Here is a 12,886-nt window from a genome sequence, read left to right on the forward strand (position 1 = left end):
CAACCAGAATCTCGCAAAACGTCACGTGAGCATTCCCAAATCTTACACATACGTTCAAAGGCCTCACTCCAAACGGGAGTCGATATCCATATGGATTCCTCCCACCGGCAACCACAAAGCTCGTAACATTACTTACATTTCCATGTAAAGAATCCACGCAGTTTAGTTTCCGTGCACAATTGTTTCTAACTTTCTGTTTAAGTCTTCACCTCGAGCTTTTTAAGAAATATGTACCTTTTTGCCCTGATTTATTATTTCAAATCAATATATTTATTTTTGTAACGGCAAATAATGAAAAATATAGAAGTCTATCACATGTGTTTGTTCTCTTCATATCTTAATTGCTACATATATTGCCCCTTTATGTGATTAATCACCTTAAACTAATCGTTAGGTATATCATTATGATAAGACTGATACATAACAAAATTCTGATTGAAAACAAATCTTTAAATGACCTTCACATAAAAAAAAATCATGTCAAATCTTAGAAATGAAAGAAAGCACGAACTGCAAACTTCAAGTGTTTATTTTATACGGTGACATATTTGACAAACAACAATAACAGTTTTATTCACTTTAATTTAAACATTTACTTCCAAGTGATATTCAACGATACAAGTTGATCAACACGTTATATCACGCTATGTAACTGTAGCAGAGGCAGTGCAGCTCCATGAGAAATTCGGGTTAATGGACCGTGGAGCTACAGTTCTGCAGCTACATATAGGTGCATAGTATGACATTAGTTTTACAAGGGTTGATCCAAAAATAATGTCGCACAATGCATCACTCTTCTCATGAGCGCTGTTTTGTATAATTGTATGAATGTCAATAAAACATCAAAACTTTCGCTAACGTGCGATATATATATATATATATATATATATATATATATATATATATATATATATATATATATATATATATATATATATATATATATAAGTAATTATCATTCTTCTGCATTAAAGTTTTCAAATCTGCATAGAAATAGTATCTCAAAACAGGAAAAATTGTCACTTTACGCCGATTTTTTTACGATTTTACCACTTTACATCACTTTTGGATCAACCCTTCTTTATATACATTATCTGAACTTGAGATTTGTTTTTTAAACTGAAAGAAATTAAAAATATTGATAATAAAAAGAAAAACATATACTTGTACTAGTTAAATATGTGCAACTTCAGTCATCCCACAAATCTGCATAGGCACGTATGATCGTAGCGAGTGGAGGGACCATACAGAAATTGAGAGGCCATTTAATTTGTATTTTTTTGTTTATAATAAATATAAGAAAAAAAAATATAGTTTAAAAAGGTACCCCGCCCGATGATACGTGCATAGCGCATATTTATTTAAAAGCACAAAAAATTGGATTAAATTGTCTGAAAAAGTCTTGGATGATGCTAGAATTATATTAAACGATAAATTAAATCACTATATAAGATCGGTTACAAATCATTTCATTTCATTTCTGAATCAATAGTTAAAGACCAGTAAAATATATTTTCGTAATTCAAAATTGTCTCATTAATAATCTACTAGAAAATTTCTTTAAAAAATTGGTTTAATAAATTTCTGAAGAATTTCCTCTACTCTAGCTGAACCACACAGGAATTTACATAAAAAATTATTTTACAAGGCGCCCATTGGTTACATCGCACAATTGCACAATAGCAATTTGAGATACGATATCATGTCTAAATTTATTTAAAAATAAATTAATGGATTTTTGAGATGGTTGACAGTTTGTTATTTTCATTTTTCATTTATTAATTTCTTAATCCAACAATTTTTTTTTAAATCAATACTATTCATACATACTAACTTGCCACTTGTTCACCCCATCCCTCCCCCAATTAATCATGTTTTGTTCTCACTTACATATAATTATTTCATTTAATTTGTGATTTCTTCCTGTCCCTTTCTTAACTAGCTTACGCATTTGGATATAATATAGGCTCTTTTGCTTCAGAATAAATGATATGTATTTCAATATTGAGTGGGAATGTAATATATGAGAGTTTATTTAAATATTAATTTTACAAATTATTGCTTTCACTCTCTTTAGCCGCCCATCACCCCCTCTATCTCTATCTCTGACCAAAAGGTTTATAGAATGGCTAAAAAACCAAACGTTTGTGTATAAGTTAGCTTTAATTTTAATCTTGTATCATTTAGTTTTTCAAAGCTACTCTTTCCTATGAATAACTGATTATACAGTTTTACATGTATTTAATGCAAAATCATCACAAATGTACACGTACTTTGAATGACAGTACTGGTTTTTAACTTCGTCGTTATTTCACTTGCAACTTGTAGGTTGTGTTTTATTTAAAAATGACAGGTTAATCCCTATAACCATTGCTAAGGAACTGATAGTTCATATTTCTTTAAATAACTACAGCATGACGTCTTATTTTTCTTAACATAAACATTTTATGGTTCAACCAAAAAATAAGGCAATTAGCGCTAACATCCCCTTACCAATTTTTTGCCATACATCTAAGATTCAGATTTCTATTAAAAATATATGCAATAAAATATAAACTACACATAACAAAGAACTTAATGGAATGTTTTAAGTCTTAACTTAAGAATAATTTTAAATTTAATCACGAATAAAGGTAAATATGTAATGCAATGCAAAGTATTTTGCCTTGATACTTCACATGGGCCTGTCTCGTTTGCAGAACTTTTTTTAGACAGGACTATCTCGAAATGGATCACACCATCGGCACTTTTCATCCTCCCTAAACAGCATATGACCTACAATATGAATTTGTCACATCGTTTTTTTTCTTGATTAAATTTGATGCTTAAAATATATCAATATATACTTGCATTATAAACGATAAGCGAGATACAACTTTACCAGTAATAAACACGCATGGATTTGATATTTTCAATATTAGCGAACATTTATTAATTACAGTTGGCTCAACGCATTTTTTAAAATGATGAAATAATTTTCATCATTCGAATGTTATTTAAAGTTTAATTTTAGGACTTCAATAAACATGTGAGTCTAAAAAAAATTCGGAAACTACGTGATATATTTGATTATAATGTAGTTTTATAAAAGTATCAAACCTTTAGGACATTCACGTCTCCGTAGACCCCTTGGTTGGTATACATCTGGTTGGTATACATCTGGTTTTGAAGGCTTTTCAATCTCCGGTTCCTTACGTTGGTTTTCTTTTCCTTCAGACTTGATAACTGCGACTTGGGCTCCCCTCTCCTTAGCAAGGTCGTCATACTGTATGTCCAAATCAATAGGGCTACGTACAGACTTGCTGCTTTTGGTATAACCAGACTTGCTGCTTTTGGTATAAGTGCGTGCTCCCCCTAAAGCCTGCCGAACACTCACATCAGCGTAATCAACATCCATATCCTCTTCTTGTCTCTCCTGCAATTTTCTTTCTGCAAACCCTGCACCTTGTTTTTCTTTAAATCTTAATAATTCCTTCGTACCATAAACCTTTTTGGTCAATTCTTGATCACCGCCGGATGAAGCAGACTTATAGCCTGAAACGTTTGTAGGATTGGGGATCTCGTTTTGAATTTTTCGTGTAGTGGAGTCAGTCTTTTGCTGAACATACTTCATTTCTGGTCTGCTCAGAGCCTCGGCCAGAGAAGCTAGTTGAAAACTTTTTAATGAAGTCTGCTTGTTTTCCATAGGGATATTCCCATCTGTTGAAATTCTATTGCTGTGTACAGCCCATTTTTTAACTTCAGTAGGATACTCTGAATCATTAGAAACCATAGAATAGTCAGTGTCGGGTTTTCTGCATTCTTGATTTTGTGAAACCTTTTGCCAAGAAAGGATGGCACTTGCTTTATTTTCTACATTTTTAGGCAACAAACTAACATCAGTGTTCTCCTCGTGCGAACTTTCAGTTACCTTTTTAGAAATATTTCTTTCATAGAGACTCTTAAAAGTAGAATCTGGCTGAGAACTTGCAAGAGAATTTGATTTATCTATCTCTTTTCCAACAGTTTGCGGACTTTCCATCATTTCCATTTGTTTCTGAATTATATCATCAAGCGAACTCGCTGCTTTCTTTTTCCGATCATCTGGCTTTGGCACCGACACAATCAGTTTGGGAGGAATAACTTCATGACATACCTTCATACCAATGACTATTTCACACGAGGGGCACTTGGTTTGGTCTTGATCTGTATTCGAAATGTGTCCTATAAAAGAATAACAACTTTTAATCCAAATCTGTTTTTAATCACTTAAAACAAATTACTCTAACAAAAACAATCAAATGTACTCATTTTATGTAATGTTTATCCTGCCAGTTATCACTAGGCTATGAATATGGCCAAAAATGATATACTTCAAAAAATAAGAAATAAAATACAAGAATTAGGGTATATTCTTTTACCTTACTTACCACTTCTACATTTAAACCAATTCCCATATTGCCATATTCTATAGTGCTGTAATACATCAGGGCTGACCAAGTCATTAAAAAGTCCTTCATCAAATCCAATTCCATAAACTCTCGCCGACAATCGGATGCGGGTACATTTTGTTTCTGAAAATGGAGACTTTTTAAACAGTTCTTGAAGTTCTGTTGTGCATTTTAATCCACCAGATTCGGTGAACTTTAGAAATTGAACCAGGTATGCCAGTCTCAATAACTCTAGACGTACCTCAGAGAGCTCCTGCCTAGAGAAGCAATATCTAGTTTGGAGTTGTACTGTCTTTGTTTTCTTCTTTGTTATAGTCCGACGACTTTCGAATAACCATTGACGAATTCTTTTTAACTGTAACCCAATCAGTTTTTCTTCTTTTGTATTTTCAATGACAGATTCTAAAATACTTCGGTAGATACTGTAAATTATTTCCAAAATGATTACTTGCGCATGTGCAAATTCAACTCTTTCAAAGAGCTCTGTCTTGCCCTCGTTGAGTTGTTTAACTATGAAACCAACAGCTTCTGAGTCTTTTGCCTTCAACATCGTCACCTTTTCTTTTACATATTTTAGTTTGATTTTCCAAGATGAAGTCTTTTCTTCGTGTATTCTCCTTTTTATGGTTTTCATATCGTTCCTTAATTCTTCAACAACATGTTTATATCTCACACTTTTCTTTATATGAGCAAAACATATTGGACATTGTGGCAATGTCAATGCAACTGACGAACTCCTATTAAACATGTATCTATCCAGGGAATCGACGCAAAACGTATGATTACAATCGTTAAGAGTGACCAAACGAACACCCTTGTCTATTTCGCATGACGAATCCTGGAATGTTAACAAGTGGCAATCAGTACACATCTGTGGACAACTTTCGCCACAAATACCTAGACAGGCATGACCGCATGAAAGCGTTTTATTGCAGTTTCGGGAGCAGGGTAATTTAATACACTTTTCACTGCAAAATTTTTCACATGCCTGATGTATGCAGCGCCGAGAACAAGGGTTTCTACAATCTTCACAAGGATCGCTGCATTTTGACATGCATTTTGTATGCTCACACTCAGTTTGACATTTTTGGTCACAAGGAGGACAACCTTTGACACAGAGGGCTAAGCATTTGTGACCACAGATAAGTTTTCGATTGCACTTAGATTGACAGGGAATGTGTAAGCGACCTTGTTGACAATCATTACAACTTCCACTACAAACATGTCCGCATTCCAGCTTACCACCACATGGTTTCATGCAGACGAGATTTTCTTCATCTGCAGAACATATAGCATCGATAATATGCCCACAGGACAGACGTTTTCCATCGCTCTTAGATTGGCATGGAATGTGCAAGCGACCTTGCTGACATGCGTTACAAGTTCCAGTGCACAAATGTCCGCATTCAAGCTTACTATTACATGGTGACTTGCAGATTAGACTTTTTTCATCATCGGAACATTTCGCATCAATAATGTGTCCGCAAGACAGTCGCTTTTTGCAAGGTTCTAAACACTGCGCATGGGTGTTTTGCGTCCTGCAGTTTCCACAAGCTCCTTTGCAGATGTGAATACATGGAAGAATTGTGTTACATGGTGCTTTACAAGACCATTGATCTTCATTGACAGAGCATGGAACATTTTCGACGTGTCCGCACGATGGTATGGTCTTTTTAACTTTAACCTTACAAGCTTCACAATCCTGAAAACATTTTCGTTGGCAGAAATGTCCATTGTCACATTTTTTCAGACATGGCTGTAAACACTTGTATAGTTCGTGTTTAGGGTCTGAAACATGGCAAATTTGTCCACACTTGTGAGAGCAATTGAGAATAAAATTACAAGGCAGATAACAACCACCATTTGACACTTGATCAAAGTCGGAATCTCGGCTTACTTCTGCACTATTTCCTGGATGATTTCCACATTGTAGAATCAAGCTTTTTCCAAAACTATTTCTATCTTTCATTAAATTTACAACATACCTCCATAATTCGCTCTCGGAACAAAGAAGTTCAAAATTTCCTATAACAAATAGTCCTTTGCGAGCTCTTGACAAGGCAACACAAATTCTGTTATCTATTTTTAGGAACCCAGTAATTCCCATGCTATTACTTCGAACAAGTGAAAGGATAATAATGTCATTTTCTTCTCCTTGAAAATTATCGATTGACGTAATGCGGACTCCTTCGAATTCGTTTTTCGGCATCTCTTTTTTTAGAGCAAGTATTTGCCCAGTGTAGGCAGTGAGAATGGTAATCTGACCTCTCTCATAGTCTTGCTGAAGAAAATACCTGCACAGCCGTTTGACGAATTTTGCCTCGTGAATATTGGACTTACTCTTTGTCTCTCTATTGTCCGTTTCTGGTTCACTGTGATTTAAGAAGTACACATCTGATGTAACACCCTTTACATGCTCATAGACTTTGACGTCCTCATGGTCATCGAGGTCCGGATAGAGATGTTCATACCTCATCAAAATGGATATTTCTGGCCGCATTCTATGTTGTATTCCAAGCGTCACGTAGTTTAGATCATTGTTAACCATTCTCTCGAACAATGATAAGTCAAGGTTATACTTCTTGGCAAGAAAGTAAACAGTTGGTGTTGGTCGTAATTGTTTGTGATCGCCAATGAGTATAAGATGCTGGCAGTTTGAATTTATCGTTGTGACAATATGAGACTCAAGAACCTCTGCAGCTTCTTCGACAATGATTATCTTTGGCCTTATTGACTGTAAGATATTTCGATATTTTGCAGCACCAGTTGTTGTCATTCCTATCACATCTGCTCCCCGCATTATCTCCACATCTTCTGCATCTAAAACCTCTCTATATCCTTTACAGAGATCGTCGTATTGTTTTTCTGCTTCTTGTATGGACCCTTTCATATAGGTGATATAACAACTCAGCCAATAACGATACAGTCTTTGACGTGCAAAGGGTTTCAGTTTCCATACATCATTCACTTTTGCTACCTCTGATGTGCTCATGATATCATTACTGTCTATAATTTTCTTCAAATTTTTTCGGAGTTTGTTTCGACTTATCTGAACAGCCCACCCATTTGTGTCTTGTGATCTGTCAACTTTACTGTAAAGTATTGCAAAAGACGCATCACTTAAATTCTTTGAAGACGTTTCATCTTTTTCATTATTTTGGCTATATCCAGAAAAAAATTTCAATTCATCATCGTCTTCAATATCTTCTTCTTCGAGTCTTCTTTCTTCGTTTTCATATTCAGCCTCTTCTTTTGCATCCAAGTATTCCTCAAGCAACACTTCAGCTATTCGATGGCAGTTTTCTGGCGAGCCATCTAAACACAACCAGTCAATGATGCTCCCTTCCTCTTGTATCATCTTTGGTATTCGCTTAAAATATTTTGGCATGAAGTCTATAAGATACTTTACTTCTACAATATATTTTTCAGAATTCGTAAGCAAATTTAAGTAGCTGTTAATCTCTTCCTGTGGTTTGGGGCTTTTTGACGATTTTGCTTTTCTAGTTCTGATAGCGTCATTATTCAATAAAGTAATTCGATTACCGAGGAAATCCTGAAACTCTTTAAGAAGACACTTGTATAGAGCCCCTCTCTCGTGCAACTTGAGCTGCCATGGATGTTTGACAAGGTAAGCTTCGTCTTTTTTCATTCTTTCAACCTTTGATCCGTTAGATAGTTCGTTTTCCCATTCAATCATCAGCATATTTTTATGTTTATCTTCATCACTTTCGTGAGAATTTTCCATCATATTAACATCAAATCCGAGCCACTCATCAATACTGGCACGCTGACTTTCACTCTCTGAATCAAGTTTGAAGCTGTTAACATGCACATCATCCATAAATTGGGAAAGTTCAGTTAGACGAAGAATTCCTTGTTTTGCGCATTTTAATTTCTCGCTTACCAGCTCTATTTTATCACTGCAGTTTGCCATGTTCATGCGGCATTCACTTTTTTTCTCGTGGATAGTTCTTGAAATCGATTTGTCTTCACGGGCTTTCATTCGGTATTTTTGCAAGGAATATTCCTCTAACTCTTCTGTTTTACACCTCCCACCAATCCTCACTAATTTCTCTGAGTACTCAGAGATTCCGACGAGAAATTGATCTAAGGCATGATTGGTGTAACAAACTACTAATATGGGATCCATTTTTCTATTTTCTGTCCACATTTCCTTGTTGTGCAGCAGAAGTTGTACAATTTTGAGTCCAACATATGTCTTACCAGTACCAGGAGGTCCCTGTATTATTGCGATTTCTTTGGTTATGGCCATCTGTAAAGCCTTATGCTGTGAGTCATCCATTCCGAGTTGTTTAGCTGAAGGCCACTTTCTAGTATTAAGAACGGGGCATTTAAATTCTCTTGGTTTTTTGTCCATTTGTAAAAGGGGGCAGAAGTCATATGGCATAACAGATCCAGCTTGAATAAGATACCTAGGAGGTTTTTCGTTGGGTTTGCAATGAACAATTGAGGATTGTAACGGCATATCATTTCCAACTTCTTGAAGTCCTTGCAAAATGTATCTGTAGGCTTCAAAGTATGCTGTTGTTTCAGCCATCACATATAACTGGTTTGCTGATAAATTAAAAGAGTGAGCGTCTTCCGTAAACTGAACCTCCACTATACCGTTCTGTAAATCCGCTACCTTTCGTTCAGTTACTGTGGCAAACAGCATTGTTTGGAAACCATCTGACGATAAACAAAGCAATGACCCATACAATAGTCTCCTTGACGACTCCCATCGCATAGTTGCGAATTTTGTATTGTCAAATCTGATGACGTGCCTGACTCCTTGTTTTGAGCACAGAGGACGAAGTATTTCGACATTCTCATACATTCGTATGTCTGTTTGTCGTTTTCGTCCTACCCTCTTTGCCTCTTCAAGTTCTCTTCGATAGTCTAAAATACCTTCTCTCAAAGGATGCAAGTAATCTTCTCTCAAAAGACGAAACTGAATATCCAAGTATTGTTGTAAGTCATTATATCCCCCTTTTGTTCTGTTAACTCGCAGGAATGGTTTCTGATTAAATTGTAGGTCTTGCAAGGTCGGAAGTACGGAAAGATCGTGGAAATCGTCTGGTGGCTCCTTATTCTCTGGTTCAGGGCGTCTCTTCGGTCTTTCCTCTTTGTGTAAGTTCTTGATATAGTTCTTGTGAATTTCAGTTTTTGCCTCCTGAAGATCTTTAAGTTCGGTATATATTTTCGGACAATACGAAATACAGATAGAGTTGTATTTATCATTAGCCAGTTTTTCCAATTTGTCCAGAAATGGGGCTAAAAATGGAATGCTGTTTTGCATATTTTGAAATAAACACAGGGTTAGTTGACACAGATTCCATAACAAGTCTCCCGTCTTTTGGTCATCAGTAAACGAAATAATATCAAATTCAAGTTTATCCAAAAAGGGTATGAGGTGGATTGGAATTAGTTGTTTTGCACCCAATATCTTAGTTAGTTCGTTGCAGTTTTGGTCTTTTGTGGATTTATATGCTTTTGCTAAAATGGGTATAAGAAAGAACATCCACTCGCCTTGCAGCTGTGTATCTAATAACTTTTCAAATCCATTCCTGCCTGTGACCAACTGAAGAAGTACAGCATCAGGATCATCTTCCTTGTAAAGCTCCTCCAGTCGTCTGTACCCCATGACCCTCATGTGTCCTTCATTTCTGCAACTACTGCTAGAGCGCTGACCTCTGTAATTGCCTCGTCCGTTGCCTTGCCTATCACCCCTGTCTTGGATGGATGCAGATCTTGGTCTCCGTTGGGATGTGTGTCCTCTTTCTCCTGATCCCCTTCCCCTGAAGTTTGGCCTTCTTCTATTCCCCCTTCCTCGCGAGCCAGAAATATTATCCTCAAACTCTGAGGAGTCATATATTGGAATTGAATGACGTCCTTGGTTTCCCTCGTCTTCAGCTTGCTCCTGAGAAGTACCTGAAGCCGCCATGTTATCTGTGGATCTGTTTTGTGACTTTGTTCTCCCCCGCCATGGTCTACGCCCTCCTCTACCCCCTCTACCCCGGAATCCCCTGTTTTCCTCCATTGTCTGAAATAGAACGTTATGTTGAAAATGACCATCTCCTTCAAATATTAATTATTAAACTAATGACATATAATTCTTGTCTATGATAAATGCCTCACGACCAGTGGCTCGCAACATAAAGGATACATAAGTCTAAGACAGTGGTAAGTAAGACTTATGTACATTCGTAGACTTAAGGCCGTTAATAGAAGAGTGCTTAGCTAGGACAATTTACCCAAAACTAAGGCGGTCGGTAGAGGTGACTTAAGTTTATCTTAAGTTTTGTTTACACACCTTTAGAAGTTTTATTGTTAATATTGTTGCAATTCAGCATTTGAATACACTGTATTAATCACATAATTTAGGTACATATATATATACTTATGCCACCTTGGATTTTGTGTCTGTACATTTACTTCTACCCCTATCTAATATAAAAGATATCAATTGTTTGTATCTATAAATAAACTAGATACAATGTATTAACCCAAGACAATAAATGTTTACCAATACGTTCAAATTCGATATAAGAAATAAACAATTCTTTTTTTCATTTATTAATATAAGCATGACTTAGTAAAGACATTGCTAAGTTTGCCTTATGTTATGTAGGTCCTAAATTCCGCATAAGTCTTACTTATGACCCTACTTAAAGTCAAAATCTTTGCATGCTTTATGTTATGAGCCCCTAGGAAGCACCAGACAAAATCGAGAGAGAAATGTCCATACTTACTGATATCAAGTCATCTTCAATTGATCTTTCACAGACAAAAACAAACACTGTTGTAAATATTGGCTGGTGGATATCGCTTTTCTAAAATTACGACAACTAGTTTGTGTCATAATGTATCGCACATTAAAAATATATTCAAATACATTTAAAGTCGGTTTGTAGCAGAGTGAAGGAGTTTATGTGTTAAAGATACGCTGTCAGAAAAGGTCACTGAATGAGAGTAAGAGAAATGAGGGTAAGAAGCTTGTAGTCACATCAATATCAAGTAGACTTAGCGGGTGTTTTGAAACTTACGCATTTCGCCATTTTTCTGTACTTTCGTTTAAGATGAATATCATTAATTAGTACTTACTTTGAAATAAAAGATAAAATGACAGTCAAATCTCAACCCGATACATTTAACATAGCATTTTTCAGGATAAATACATAAATACATAAAAAATCTCTATCCGATCCACGATTGCTTTAAATGATTGACCAAGTAGCCCATTCAATAACAACCCTCTTTGTTTGTATACATGTACATGTTTGAATAAAACTGATATTTAACATAATATTGAATCATAATAGCATGGCTCAAATAACGAAATATTATACATGACCAATTAAGCCACGGAAGATATGTATGTTTAAAAACAACTGAATCACAATGTTTTAAATAAACTCGATGGGATGTTTTCACACTTGAAAAAATTGGCAACATCGTTATTTATCTTTTATGTTACGTTTATAAAAAAAATAGATCATTTCAAATGAAATACTTAACTCATAGTATCGATATGAGATAAATCATCAACTAACCTTATAGAAAATAAATAATAATAATAATAAAATGAATAAAATATAAATAATAATAAATCTACTTGCTTTTAGTTAGGTTCAAATAAAATGCATATTGAAAAGTTATTCGATGATGTTAAGCTGCATATAGCTGTGTCTCCCAGTTTTAGCTTGCATTACCAAGGACTATGACCTTCCTGTGAATCATTTAAAAGTGAGAGGAATGCCTAATCTTAAACTGGTAAATGTGTTTTAATCCAATCAGTTATATTTCTTTAAAGGTGCATGGTCACGATTTTGATCAAATTGTATTTTTCTATTTCCATTTTTTACAATGCTCTAATAATACATTTCTTTGTAAACATTAAAAACTGAAAAATAAATCTTGATTAAAATCGTAACCATGCCCCTTTCAGCGGCATGCATGGAATACCTTCATATTGTGACGGTCACACAATAGGAATTAGTGTTTGCAACTGGATCGTGAGTTCAAAACCCACTGGGGCTTTTACATATTTTACCTGATAGTGTATACAGTGTTTCAAAAATGGATGTCGAACATTTTGTTTAAAATTTTTTTTTTATCTGTGATTATTATTTTTTTTCATTATAATGCACTTTCATCCAAACTGAATCTTATTTCAATGTTCCAAATATTCTCTTTTGAGAAGTGGACAGGCATAGCCTAAATCCATGAAGGTAGGCTATGCCTGTCCACTTATCAAAAGAGAATATGTTCCAAATACTATCCTGAAACTATATAAATATATATATCTTTTTCGGAAATTTCAGGAATGGGTCGCCGTAGAGGCATGACGTTAGTTTCCTTCTTTCGGTTTATTTTCAGCGAATTGTTTGGTTTTATTGATCAGTGTGATCCATTTGACTGCGTATTGCATATATATATTCGTCACATTGTGTAGA

General features: G+C 35.2%; 1 protein-coding gene across 2 annotated transcripts; it reads right to left on the bottom strand.

Annotated features, from left to right (window-relative positions):
* Positions 1 to 514: 514 nt before the first annotated feature.
* On the bottom strand, positions 515 to 10,485 carry LOC128167131 (NFX1-type zinc finger-containing protein 1-like). Of its 2 annotated transcripts, XM_052832682.1 has the most exons (3): positions 4,410 to 10,485; positions 3,100 to 4,203; positions 515 to 2,775 (listed from the first exon to the last, which is right to left on the bottom strand). In XM_052832682.1, the coding sequence occupies exons 1-3, from the start codon at positions 10,468 to 10,470 to the stop codon at positions 2,708 to 2,710; spliced, it is 7,233 nt and encodes a 2,410-aa protein (XP_052688642.1). In that variant the 5' UTR covers positions 10,471 to 10,485; the 3' UTR covers positions 515 to 2,707. The 2 variants fall into 2 exon arrangements, with proteins under 2 accessions (XP_052688642.1, XP_052688649.1); XM_052832689.1 differs by lacking the exon at positions 515 to 2,775 and having other exon boundaries at positions 4,065 to 4,203; positions 4,401 to 10,485.
* Between the last annotated feature and the right edge of the window lie 2,401 nt (positions 10,486 to 12,886).

The sequence above is a fragment of the Crassostrea angulata genome, chromosome 1 (assembly GCF_025612915.1).
Source record: "Crassostrea angulata isolate pt1a10 chromosome 1, ASM2561291v2, whole genome shotgun sequence".
Lineage (NCBI taxonomy): Eukaryota > Metazoa > Mollusca > Bivalvia > Ostreida > Ostreidae > Magallana > Magallana angulata.